The 14,511-nt window shown below is 40.1% G+C and overlaps 1 protein-coding gene across 2 annotated transcripts in view; it reads left to right on the top strand.

Annotated features, from left to right (window-relative positions):
• The window catches only part of DSCAM (DS cell adhesion molecule), a 401,860-nt gene that overhangs the window by 362,487 nt on the left and 24,862 nt on the right, over nt 1–14,511 (top strand). For both annotated transcript variants that reach the window (XM_086739932.1, XM_086739937.1), the window contains 3 exons: nt 2,313–2,343; nt 9,727–9,842; nt 12,409–12,558. In XM_086739932.1, coding sequence (XP_086596058.1) covers nt 2,313–2,343; nt 9,727–9,842; nt 12,409–12,558 — 297 coding nt within the window. The remainder of the gene's footprint in view (nt 1–2,312; nt 2,344–9,726; nt 9,843–12,408; nt 12,559–14,511) is intronic.

Here is a 14,511-nt window from a genome sequence, read left to right as displayed (position 1 = left end):
GATCTTGCATGATGCCTCATGTTATACTTCACTGATGATGCGCAATCTCCTTTGCATCTCTTTGACCAAGGATGCATATATGTTAATGCGCAGTTGAATATGCGCCATATACATTTAATGGTGAGAATGCAAGGTTTTTTTTCTAGATACAGCATAGGACACAACTATATGCTGTGCAGCACCTGAGAACATGTGATGAAGGTTGTTTGCCATTTAATCCTTGCAAACAAATCTAGAAACAAACTGAATTACACAAAGGGCTAACCAACCTTCAACTTTGTCCTTTCAGCTTTTCTTGAGTTGTGAATTACTTTCATAAATATCCATCGTCTTCACTTAAGGACACAGCAATTGCTTCACAAAAGCTGCTAGTTAAATGAAAACAATATTTGTATATTAAATAATCCTTATTAGGTGTGCCAGAGGGAGAATATGTGCGTAGTCTCTTCATGATTCTAGTGCTGCTAGAATAACAAGAAGCATCATGAAGTTTGCTGGAAAAAACATAACTTGGAAGCAGAGCTTCATTTTTCTTTTTTTTTAATTCTTCAAAAGAACTGATTCCCTTCCTGGGTCCTTAGACTTCATTATCAAAACTATCTCTCACGTCATTAGAGAGCAGCAGCAGTGGTAGTTTGGTTTATGACTGATGATAAAGACATTGTCATGTACTATGTAATACCACTTATAAGAACAATAACAGCAAAAGATAATCCCAAACAAAGTGAAAAATAGAAAGTCTGAGTGCTTAAATGGAGCACTGTTTGGATTAGATGGGACACCTCAGATGAAGAGTTCTTCCCTCCACCAGGAATATGCCATGCTTTGTGTTGAAAAGGGGTAGGGAAAGGTTAACAATAAAGCAGTGGAGCAAACAGACCTAGAGGAAGCACAGAATTTCAGCTTGTTCATTAGTAGGTGAGGATTAAAGCCTTAAACAGGCAAGCTGGCACAGTGTCAGAGAAACAGAAGGTAGAAAGTGGATAGAAGAGGTTTTGTTCTTTATTTTTTTTAATGAATAAAAAAGAGCCCTTTGTCCATCACTTTTAAAAATGAATACAAATGTAGCCAGAGTGATGCATTAAGATGCTGGTTTGTTTCTACCTGCATCCTCTAAATTTTAAAAGCAGGATATTTAATAGTATCACAAGCAAGAAAGTGGTTGTAGGTATAGGAGAACCAAAAAGTGATTAGGGAATAAAAAAGGTTTCAGAAGTGAGATGGAGAAAACAAAGACAAATTCGGTAAATGTCTTGTCAGATGCTGGTAGATTTACAAGCCAGAGATAAGAGAAGAAAATTGAAGTTGCATGTAGTAGGAGAGTTCTTTGAAGACTTAGAACTTGGAATTTTTTACTTCTCAGATTTGCTTCACTTGGTTGCACAAAAGGCTGCTTTGTTGCTCTGTGATATACTTGAGAACCCTGGAGTCAGCATTTTAAAGTGAGTTTGTTTAGTAGCAGACTGCAGGAGAACAAAGCATATCTGTCTGGTTTTGCTGAATAATAATACAGAAATTACTGTATTATGTTGATGAAGTTTTACAGAAAGCTACTTGAAGAACACTGGGTGAACCAACCTTCAGCTGTGTCCTTTGGTCTGATATGTACCAGGACAATATCCCCAGAGGATTTTATGCTAATAATAACAGCAATGACAACAACAAGAGGAATATTTCTCCTTCAGCAGCGCCTCATTTTGCTGATCCATGTGGGAATAAGCAACCTCCTGTTTTGTGTATAGATTGTGTTCTGAAGACCCAGTAGTAGTTTTGAACTATTGCTAGTGGACAAACATTCATATTTGAGAGCAACCACACAAGCTGACTCCTTGGAGGTTTCCCTTGCTCAGACCTCCATGCAGCCAGATTTGGTTTGGAAATGGCAGGTTGGATTTGGCTCCTGCCCAGAGATGGATGTCGACATTTCTATCTTCTTGCCTTTTGTTATTCCTCACCTGTTTGCTTGCTAAGTGTGGCACGAAGAAACAGAAATCCTTGTCATTTGTTAAACTATTTCTACTTCTAATAAGTTTATGTAGTTTTTTTCTGGTTAAGCCAATGATAGCTTGTACTTCTCTAAGGATTTTTGATGCTATTGGGGAACTAGACAGAGCTGTCTGGGGTAGAAAGATGTAATGCAGTGAAATGCAATTTGAGCAAAAGTAGGGACTTTAGAGATGGTTTTATGCTTGCCGCTGATCTGAGAAACAACATTAGTCTTACACATGGCTGATTAAAATCACTTACTTCCTATTAATCCACCTGTCAAATAGATTTTCATTTGTGATGACATTTCTTCTGTTTTCTTCTAGATGCAAAGAGTTTGGCTGAAATGCTTATGAGGTAAGAATAGATTTAATATTTTTAATTGAAAAATGTCTGTCAACTATTGTATCATATTTAAAAATTATTATAGGGACAAACTGAGAAGTAAACCTTCTATTCCTAAATCCTTTTTCAAAACACTCTATTTGACTGTGTGTTAAGAACTAGGACATATTGTTGGTTAGAAATGGGAGGAAAAAGACAATTTGTGGACAGTATCTGTGAGGGAATACAATGGTAAAAACCTGATAACTCTTTATTAGTAGATTAATTCATATAAGCTGTGTAGGTCCATTTGGACGTTTTGCCTATTCAGAAAAATATTTTCATAATATGCACCGAAGTAAGTGCTCTTTAGAGATCATCTGATTGAAGGCAATAAGTGCATGGATCTGAATATCTCTAAATTTTACTGCTATATTTACGTAATTCACTGTTGCTAGCTGCTTATACCCAAAGGTATAGAAGAGCAGGTAAATCCATTTATTATTTTTCAGTTCTGTTCCATCAATTCAGCATCCAGAAATCTAATTCAGTTGTTGAATTGCAACAGAATGACTATTCTGGCACCACACTTCTTTCAAAGATGGAAATTTCATATCTTCAATGTTTATTGTTTTGTCTGGGCAAAAGATTGAACTTTAAAACTGCTGCATATATTTGAAAATGAGATCACCAAGGGATTGTTTTTAAGTTCATATGAGTTTTGATTTGCTAGAAAATCTTTTTATTTTTCAGTAACAAATTTGCGAAAGTCATAGATATTTTACCAGATGAACCATACTCTAAACTTCCTCACCCGTGATAAACTTCACCTGCCATTGTAAGAATATACTTACCAAAGACATAGTGACAGATGGTTTTAGAGTAAACTCAGCTCTACTAAACATCAGTCTACAAACACATCTGAATAGTCCCGCTGATGTTAACAAGACTGGTTGTGTAGGTCAGGTCATACCCTTCGTATTTGCCAGTTAGAAACCCGTGCTAGCAGCAGATTGCAGGTTTAAGTAACTTCAGTAAGGTATGCTCTGATATTTTTCAGTGTCGCAGAAAACAGCACAGATTAGTATAGGCAGCAAGTCTGTTCCCTAAAGAAACCCAGCACAACTGGATTAAACTACTCGATGAAAATATTCAGTCCCAGTGACAACCACACATAATACCTCTGCAAAAGTGGTAAATGTCTGCCTTAATCCTGGTTAGCTTCACTAGTCTTATTGCCACCTCGGCAAGGCCATTTCAGAGTCTCACTTCTCTGATGCTTAGGAAACTCCATTAAACTGCCAAGTGCCCAGTTTTGACTCTTTTTTTTCCTCTGCCAATGTTGGCCTTCAAATTAAAGAGCTTCTTTTGCTCTCCCTGCCTGATACACTCAGAGAGCAGTCAGGTCCCTTCCCAGCCTTTAGTTTAGAGCTGTTTTCCTAGGTAACTCATCTGCCACCATTTCTTTTTTGCTTTTCCTTTCAAAAGCATTGAAATGTGATCCCCAAGTCAGTTTATCCCATCTCATTTATTAACACATAATCTTGTTTTTATTAAATTTTAATATTTTATATTTCATAGAACCATAGAATGGTTTGGGTTGGAAGGGACCTTTAAAGGTCACCTAGTCCAACGCCCCTGCAAGGAGCAGGGACATCTCCAACGAGGTCAGGTTGCTCAGAGCCCCGTCCAGCCTGGCCTTGAATGTTTCCAGGGATAAGTGTCATAGTTCAGCCCCAATCGGGACCAGACTATGCAGTCTCTCTCCCGCTCCCCCCACCCTCCAAGAGAATAGGGGGAGATGATATAAGAAAAACGGCTCAAGGTTTGAGATAAGGACGGGGAGAAATCCTTAAAGTTACCGTTACGGGCAAAAAAGACTCGACTTGGGGAAAAGCATTTATTTCTAAAACTAGCAGGAGAATGAGACAGGGAAAAAGATAACCTGCCCCCACCCCTCCCTCTTCCCAAGCTTAACATTATCTCTACTACCTTCTCCGCCGCCGAGTGGCACAGCGGGGAGAGGGAATGGGGGTTGCGGTCAGTTCATCATGCGTTGTTTCATGCCGTTGCTTCATCGTTGGGGGAAGAACTCCTCACATTCCTCCCCTGCTCCAGCGTGGGGTCCCTCCCACGGGCCACAGTCCTTTGTGAAACTGCTCCAGTGTGGGTCATCTCTTCCATGGGGTGCAGTCCCTCTAGAACAGCTGTCCCAGTGGGCCCTCCACAGGCCACAGCCTCCTTCAGGCCTCCACCTTCTGCGGCGTGGGGTCCTCCACGGGCTGCAGGTGGATCTCTGCTCCTCCGTGGACCTCCATGGGCTGCAGGGGGACAACCTGCTCCACCATGGTCGTCACCACAGGCTGCAGGGGAATCTTGGCCAGGAGCCGCATTACTCCTCCCCCTCCTTCTTCACTGACCTTGGCGTCTGCAGCCGTTCCTCACAACAGGCTGGCAGACACCTCTCAGGATCCTTTTTACATCTTATTCACTTCTCATCTCCTCTCCACTTCTTGCAGCCGGGCCAGGCCGAGTTGGGCCCAGTTGACTGCCCGGCGAGAGGCCAGAGGGTGAGGCCTGCAAGGCCCACAAGGCTCACACCTCCCCCTCTCTGCCCCCACTCAGCTGCTTCACATCTTCTCTTTTTTTTTCTGTTTTCCCCTTCTTAAATACGTTATCGCAGAGGCGTTATCATGGGACATTCTGCTACCAATCGACTCGGCCTTGGCCAGCAGCGGGTCTGCCCAAGGCCTGGCCGAGTCCACTGAACAAAGGGGAGCAACTTCTAGCAGTTTCCTACAGAAGCTGCCACCTTAGGCCCCCCCTCACTAAACAAAACCAGAACAATGAGGCATCCACCACCTCTCTGGGCAACCTGTGCCAGTGTTCCGCCACCATCATTGTAAAAAATTTCTTCCTTATGTATAATCGAAATATATCCACTTTTTAAAATCATTATATCTCATGCTATTGCTGCAGGCCCTGTTAAAGTGTTTGTCCTCATCTTTCTTTTAAAACCACTTTGTGTGCTGGAAGGCTGCTATAACATCTCCCCAGATCCTTCTCTTCTCCAGGCTGAATAACCCCAGCTCTCTCAGCCTGTCCTCATAAGAGAGGTGCTCCAGCCCTCTGATCATCTTTGTGGCCCTCCTCTGGACTCTCTCCAACAGGTCCACGTCCTTCTTATGTTGTGAGCTTCAGAACTGGATGCAGTACTCCAGCTGGGGTCTCACAAGAACAGAGTAGAGGGGGAGATTTGTCTTCTAAATGTGTGAACAAAGGCAAATGTATTAACATAGGTCTTTAAAGCCTACATTTGCAGACACATCGTAACTTGGAGCTCTCAAAGTGATGATGTTTTGGAGATCCTTCTTTCTACAGGCTAAACGCTCTGTCACTTATGACAAATCTGTGAAATACCTCCAACCGAAACCTGAGCTACATGCCGTCACTAGATGTTCCTGAAGATTTAGCACATTAATAATCAAAGGATAAGAAGTCTTTCTCAAAGCAATAATCGTATATTATAAAGTTCCTGATATTTCATACCTTTTAGATTTCACCAAAATCCACTATGGTAAAAATATAAAGAAAAAGAGTGTGCTGTGGGTTTATGCTTTAACCTTCAATTACTGGACAGAAAGCAGGAAAGATTACTTCCTGCTTGATGGGAAGGATGGAGAGAGCTTTGTGTACCTTCACCTTTGAGGAGACTTTTATGAGCGTGTGTAAAGCAGATTAAGAATGGAGATTTAATCTTTGCTTTTAAAGTCATTGGCTTTGGCTGTGTAAGTCAAATATCTGGGGAACAGGATAAGCCCCAATAGTTAGCAGTTTAATGGGAGCCAACAACTTCTTGTGGATGCCTTAAACTAGCAAATAAAAATTCCCTACTGCTGTACAGTCACAGCTTTTTTGTTTCTTTCGGGTGAAAGCATAGATCCAGTCAACTTCTTTGAACAGTTCACTGTGAATTAGTATAGCAGTTGACTGAGCTTTCTAATTTTGAACACAAAGTGAAGGATCTTTTCTCCCCGAATATCCCTCTGTTGGGCTGATTATTTACATGATTTAGTTTTCCATATGATTTTACAACAACCAGCTTAGACATCAGGAAGCTGTGAGGTGGCTTGACTCTATGCTAAGGACCCAGAATGACTTTGGGTTTACAGAGCACCATCCCTTTACATAACTAGCTTGATAAGTTTAAGCCTCTCCTGTGCATACAGATATTTTCAGTCACTCAAGTGGTTTTTTATTAAAGATCCAGAAAGATCATACAAAAGGGTTTCGTCTTTTAACTGTGCAGACTCTTTCAAAGTATATTATACTCTGTACTTGCTCTGGAAAAAGGCTTATTTATTCACAGACTGTACATAAAACCTGTAATCAATCAGACCTAGAGGTCCACGTACCCAAATATCTGTCTGTCTTTCATAGTGGCCAAAAGCAGGCACCTGAGTGGAGTAAAAGACTACAGCAAATACATGGATTCATTCCCCACACAGGCTCCCAGCCTCTAACAGTTTGGAGCTCAGAGATTCATTGCGTCAGAGAAAATGAATTGTATTATGCACAGATGCTTACAAGGTGTGACAGGTGAAGAATAGCCATAGCACATGTTTCAGTTTGGGAATTTTATATCTGTAGGTTAAGGAAAATATAGATAGATGTGTTTCCTCCCTTTAAAGAATTAAACATTGGACTCCTCATCCACCAGACTGTTACAATTCTTTGATGCCTGGATTTTCCTAGGTTAGAAAATACTTGGGCAACAAACTCCAAAATTGCAATCCTAAAAATCTTTGCCTCACTGCCAAGTTCTAGAAGCACTTAATTGCTGTTGGCACTTGAGGTTTTTATAACCTGAAAGTTCAACTATTGTGGTCTGCAGAAAACAATTAATTAAAAATTAATTTAAAATTCCTTGAGCCGGAAACAGATAGCATGTCAATCAGCAGCAACCCTCTTGCTACTGCCAATTGCCTGTTCTCTGTTTGGATACTCCATGTCACTGTGCCGCTGCATAAAGGAGAATTAAGGACCAGTAAGGAGAAAGAGATCGCACAAGACGAGGCATAGCTCTCAGACATATTAGGGAATTTTCCTGAATGTGGAGAGGCTTGAGATCCAATTCTGGCTTGAAGGACCTTCCACATGTTTTCCATAAAACTATCCCTAAAGCCAAGAATGGGAGTCAGAATTCCCTCTTGGCAGGTGGAACAATACAACTGCAAACCTGGGTAACTGTCCTCCTTCTCTCTGTGTCCCAAATAATACTTTCTGTGCAGTAGAGTGCTTCGTGACAGCAGGAATATAGAGTGTTCATACTGCAGAAGACCTTCTAGCTCTCACAGGATTGTGGGTTCTACATTCTCTGAGGAAGATGTCTGATTTGGTCCCCTTGTCTTCTGTGTGCCTAGTGGCTGAGGGAGAGGTGCAGTGATGTATTTGTTAGACTCAATTATGTATTGCAGAGATTCTGTATGTATCTGATTGCATTCATCCAATAACTATTGGATTATTGATTATTAATTGAAACTGGATCTCAGAAATTCAGTTTCCTGCGTGATCACCGGTTTGTTCTACGATCTTGGACAAGCCCAAAGTAATACAACTTTTCAAGGGCATGTATTCAAGCATATTTGGCATGCAGGTAATACATTAGTCTCTGATTCTGTTAACATTTCAGCAACTTGAGTGGAAACCAATAGGAGAGTGACATCTAATCCATGCAGAGACTTTGCAGAGACTTCGAGAACATCAGTGTGGAATTTATCTGCATTTTAGGATCCTAAATGTATTTGAAAATTTGTGTGGTTAATAAGACATTGTGACTGCTATTCTCCAGTGATTATATATGGAGATGAGTCTGGCAGCCCTTGGGTAGCTCTTCTAATATTTTGCCTTCATAGTGACTAAATGAGACGCCAATTCTAGGCTGTTTGAATGCATTTCAGCTATCCATCTGTACCTGATGGCAACAGTACCACCTAACCACCCAGGTCAAGACAGAGATGTTAAAGTCTGAGATGCATAGATAGTGGTAATGCTGGGGACCACAAGAGCAGGGAAATCCAGAAGGTGAGAATCAGACAGAGAGGTGTACCTGTGTGCCTTGCAGTTCTCATTCTTGGGTTTGGAACAAAATTTCTGAAGACCTGACAAGGGAATTCCTCCTAAAAAGGACTCTAGGAGAACCACCAAACTGCAATAGCTAGGTCTTGCTCACATGGACACACCAGAAGAAAGTCAAGGTAAATTGTCTAGAGATGTGGGCTCATCACACATGTATTAATCTCCTGTGTCAGGGCCCTCACTCAGGAAAGAGGTGAGCTTATCATCAAGCAGCTTAATAGTCCCCTGCTGATTCCGTCAACAACAATAATTCGTTGCAGAAGGAGACATAAACCGAGTGATCTACATCTAGTTCGCACTAGATGAGCCTCCACTTGGATTTTAAGGATCTTTGAAATGTGTATACTTGGATCACACTACTGACTGATTTCTCTTAACTTTCCTCAGCCTTCCTGTATAAAGAAGTATTTGCAAACATTTCCTCTCCTCCAAAGAGTAATTACATCTAGAAGGTCAAAAAGTTCCTGGGTTTTTAGTGCAATCTGAAGGTTTCTTGGTGTGAGCTCTGTACTATAAATGATTGTAGCACTCAGTTTTACTATCCATTTTCATTTGCTTTCGGTAGACAGCTCCTTTAAGAAGTCATTTTCTGGTACACAAACTTCAAAATGAAATTGTTTCAATTTGCATTATCATAGAATAATTGTTTTATGTTCTTTTGTAGAATATTGCATCAATCAATTAGAAATAATCCATTAATCTAAACAAGATTTGCAATTTTACTCTTGGAACATCACTGGGACTAAAACTTTTATTTTTTTATGCAATTTATTAATGGAATCCCTAGTTATTAATTTGTTTTTTCATTTATCAATTCTAGTTATATTTGGAATATATCTAGTGAAAAATAATGAAAAGTTTAAAAAATAATTAGAAATTACTCAAGACATCATTTTTCTACCAACTTCTTTGATCAACTGTGTGTTTCGTTACTCATATTAATGAGGAATGAAAGAAAAGGTCCACCTTGCAAGGTGTTTTTTCTGATTTCATTATATGAAAACATTTGAAGAAAACTGTATGAAATTTTCAGAGATCTCTGCTGCTAAAGAATAGACCAAATCCCTCAACGCTATGCATTCATCTAACTGCTTGTCATATGCAATAAATTAATACCATACACTTGTAATTAAGAAGGAAAATAAGATGTATGAGTATTTTGCTGATTATGGTTATGTTATTTTTTGTTTGAGCTGGACAGATGTAAAACGAGAGAGTTTGCAAGTATCTTTGCATTTAGTCTGAATGTTAATGTGTTTGCCTCTCTTTTGTTTATAGCAAGAACACCAGGACATCAGATACACTTAATAAGCAGCAGCAAACCCTGAGGATGCACATAGACATTCCCAGAGCACAGCTTCTGATTGAGGAAAGGGACACGATGGAGACCATTGGTAAAATTCTCCTTGGGCTTGTTTTCAGTGCTTAATGTAACAGACACTTTAGGTGGATTTCCTTTACCCCACACTTTTCCCCCTCACTGCACAACCCATCAAGAAAAAAGAGCTACAAAGTAATTTGCCAGATTTGAAAACAACTCAGGTTTTTTTCCTTCCCTTTGAATCATTTCCCACTTTAAGTAATATCAATACAATATTTAAAATAATGCAGGACATTAGGAAAATGAAGCTGATGAAAACAGCTGCTGGAAGAAAATGTAAATGAAACTGGCAGTTTTATGATTGTCGTATTTTTGTCTTTTGGCTTTGACTAGACAGTTGGATCACTGGCATTGCTTATAAGGAAAACTAAATTCTGAAACTACTACATCAGTATTTAAAGATTTGCAGCAGCCAACTTCTAAACTTACATGTTGCGTATTGTATCCACCTGTTCATTTCAAACAATATTTCAACATTTTGATCAGTTTTCAGCTTTTGTGTATCTATGCCAAATTTAAATGTAAACTGTTTCACACAACAGAAAACAAGATTTCTCATATGACTGGCACATAGCTGAAGAGTCATGAAAAACAGAATTGTTTGATGTTGGGTATTTTCCAAATAATTTAAACACAAGATGTCTGAAATCTCAACAGAATAAAAATACAACCTGATCTCATAACTGTATGGTTACACACTGTGGCAAGACCCTCCAGAATGACCAGTATTATTAGACTTCTAACTTTTTTGAATCAAAATCTGTGTAGAAGAAGCCTGTGGTGACTGAGAATGTAACAGCATCCCAGGGACAGAGTGGCTGGAGAGGAAAGCTTTGCAAGTTGGGAGCAGCATCTCTGCATCTCCTGTCCATGTCCACACTGGGGAGGGAGAAGCTGCTTTAGCCCCACACCCTGTCTGTTACACCTGCTGTTCATCTGGTATGGGGAGGTGGCCTCAGGGGACATTTCCATTTCCATTTCTGTGCTTCACCTGAAATACAGTCTTTTTTAAATCCTGATTTGAGCTTCCCAAAGTTTGCCTCTGTGATACAGTCTTTTGTGCCAAGCTTCATCCTAAAGACAGCTTTTACATCTGAGTTACAGTCGCTGAGCAATAGGGGGTTATAGTAGAAATACCTTTAGTGCCTCAACTGTAGCAATGAGATCAGTGCCTTGGTAATAGCCAGCTCTCCACAAAGGACTCAGAATAAGCAGGCACTCTGGCAGTCTTTGACATAGTTTGCTGCCAAGAGACTTTATTCCCAACCTGAATAAGAGCTCGTCTTATGCCAGAGACAGAGTAATTTGATTTCATAATGCTCGTTCTATTTATGGCCTTCTTTGGGTAAAAAATTCTAGTTATGTTATTGTGCAGAACTGTTTGCCCTAATGATGTCTTGTCAAGTTAAAAAAATCCCAAGATCAGAACTGCTTAGAAGAAGCAGATCAACCTCTGCTGACTAGGAAATGCAGGGAAGCCCCACTGCTGCCAGTCCCCTTAGAAACACATTACAAAGCTATATAGCACAGCATAGCAGGAAATTCTTGTTGCTTTTATTACTATTATAAATGGATAAAAAGACTGTAGAGAGCACAAAAGAAAGTCTGATAGTGTGCAAATAGTTGTTCTGCAAGCACAAAGTGGAAAATTAATTGCTGTTAAACCTTCTATGATCAGGTGGACCAGATTCCTCTTTGGGGTGAAAAAAATACAAATTCCCAAGTTCAAGTTTCACCTCGCAGCTTTCTTTGCAGCTGCAGGAGAGCCCATAGTCAGCTAGACTGACTATGTTGAGAGAAACTTGTACAACTCACATAAAGCTCTCCAAAGCTTTTTCAAACCTGCAGTAGTGAGATTTGGTGCAGAGAGAGCTGGTAGGACTTACCCCTTAACTTCCAGAGCATCAAAACACTGAACTTAAGGATGTTTAGCTGCCCTGCAAGTATATTTCCGTTGTCTTCACTACGGTATTCTGGTGCTTAAAAATAAGCAGCTCCCTAAGAATCTACTTGGGTCATGGCCATCCCTCCTGCAACATTCTGTTTCTGGAGAAAAGACTGACTAGTAGAGGGTTAGTTAGCAATACTACCTAATGATCTCCTTTTGGGAAGGCGCGGGTGATTTCACTGAGCACATTACTAATTATGTTAAAAAAAAAAGAAATAAATTGCATATGTTATTGAAAAGCTCAGCTGAGCTCTCTGAGAATAAAGGGGGAAAAGGCAGTGTTCAAAAGATGGGAAAGAAGGATTTAGGGCCAAAAATAATTACACACAAATTAGCTTTTTGGAAGGATGCTTAATAGTCTGTCTCAGTTGCACATCTCTAAGGTGAAATCACAAAAACAGACATGAAAATTACACTTATTCTTTAGTTTTGTATGAACTTTGAGTTTAAACCCAGAGGCTCCCAAGTTCTGGTACACGTACACACTTCAAAGCCATGCAGAGAAGAGGGAGCTGCCGATGTCAGTGGTGGCACCCAGCTGAAAATAAGTCTGGGAACTTGCTGCAAAGCTCTTACGAAGGCAAACCCAAAATTCATTGCCCATTATCTGATGGGGTTTTTTTACTTACAGACGACAGATCAACTGTTCTGCTCACTGATGCTGACTTTGGAGAGACATCTAAGCAGAAGTCGCTGACTGTCACCCACACAGTACATTACCAGTCTGTGTCACAAGCTACAGGACCACTGGTGGATGTTTCTGATGCCCGGCCAGGAACAAGTAAGCATATAAGAGAATATGTTAGCTGGAGAGGAGAAGGCTATATGAAACTGAATACTGTGCTCCTGTATCTGCATCCTCGGGTTTTTTTTTTCAGTCTGAAAGTTGAGAGCAATCTATTTAGGTCAGCAGAGAACATTTCTTATACAATTGCATTTAGTGATTCAGTGTGGTAAAAATTGCATATGCATCTGAAATGTAGGTGTAATTTGAAATAATTCATACCTGGCTTTCATTAAACCAAATGCATGCTAGATTTTAATTTCTAGAATTTATTGGTTAAATTACCTTAATGGCTTTTAGTGTCTAATATATTTTTTCTCGGTGATCAGTCTTCATTGTATCTCAAAATACGTCTTCTCTCCTCACCTCTCCATCAGACAAGAAATACATTTCTTATTATTGCTTTTCTGAAACAGCTGTATTTCCAGTTTTAGTTATTATGGTAAAATACATTTCCCAGATACATTAATATTGAGTGATTAAAATACTATCATAAATTAATATACTTTTGCAATCCATTCTTCTTTTTCCTCTGGTGAATGTGTTCCATGTCTATGTAAATGGAAAATAGAATCACTAGTTCAAAGGAATATTTATGGGTTAGGAATATTACAAAAGTGTAGTTCACTAGCAGTGTGCAATTTCTAAATTCTCTTTGATTATTTCTATCCCCTGACTGTTTCAGATTTTGCTTACTTGATGAGTTAGGTGAACACAAATGCTGGAAACTTGGTTGCTAGAAAGCAGATTATTTGAAAAATCTTCATTTCATCTCCATTTCCCCCTCAGTTGTTATAAATGATAGCTGTTCTAGTCCCGACCTTGCTGTTTTTCTAACTCTGACAGTTTTAATCTATAGTTTGTTATTCTTTGAGGACTAGATTAGTACCACCATTTTTCATCTATAGAGAGTCATGGCATTTGAATTAGAAGAGTCAAGACACAATATTTGTTTTCTTTCTGGTACCACTCTTGTCTTGCTCCTTTATTTCATGTACATGCTGGCTAGCCTGCGTACTAAGAGCAAAAATATCATCCTATAATTTTTACCCTGCTGGCAGATCAAGATTGTCTGAGTAAACAATGGATCCTGCCTTTTTTTGATAAGGAAAGAGGCACTACCCCAAAATTGGATGCCTGTATCATACTATAGCATCTTATAGCACCAGCACCTTCCATACCTGATCCCTTTTTTGTGTGCAGTTATGCACTTCATTCCACTGAAGTCAGGGACAGACTTCCTTCAAATTAAACTGGGATGTAACTCATGTATAAGAGTATGATCTGCATCCAGCACAGGTTTGAAAAATAGAAATCCACCGTCACTGTTATTATACAGTAAAGACCTGATTGCAGCAGTGCACAGGGCTGGGTCAAAGATTTTTAGGCATTGTTCTCTGGATTTAAGACACTAATATAGCTTTGGCAGAGGCTGGGCTATGAGATTTTGTCTAGACCCACGGCTTTCTCTCTGGAAAGGGGAGCAGCACCCAGTTGGGTGGCTCAGAGATGATGGATCCTCCCATACGAGCACACTCAAACTCGCTGATCAGCAAATGTTCTCTTACAAGCACTTTTTAAGTTGTTCTCTAGTTCTTTTGTATTTATTTATAAAAGAGGTATGCCCCGTGAACCTTCGTCTTGCTCACCTCAGCTATCTCCAGTTATGTTTCAGCATATGACAGCAGAGCTGGCTTAACAACTGGAGCACCAGATGTGCGCTGTTTTCCATCACGCAGGCAGCTCCGGAGCTTGCTGTGTCTGTGCTACGGAGTCCCTTATGCAGGGGCAGCACAGCTGCTGCAGAGCTACTGCTCAGCACATGCTCAGCAGGACGAGCACTGACCTCCTGTGCGCAGGCAGCAGGCTCTCCTGCCTCCTTCAAATTGCTGACGAAAACTTACCGAGTCACGGGATCAGAGAACAGTTGAGGTTGGAAGGGGCCTCTGG

Source organism: Chlamydotis macqueenii, chromosome 1 (assembly GCF_036417535.1).
Source record: "Chlamydotis macqueenii isolate bChlMac1 chromosome 1, bChlMac1.mat, whole genome shotgun sequence".
NCBI classification, from domain to species: domain Eukaryota; kingdom Metazoa; phylum Chordata; class Aves; order Otidiformes; family Otididae; genus Chlamydotis; species Chlamydotis macqueenii.
The sequence above is the reverse complement of the archived record's forward strand: the minus strand, read 5'-3'. Positions and strand labels throughout refer to the sequence as shown.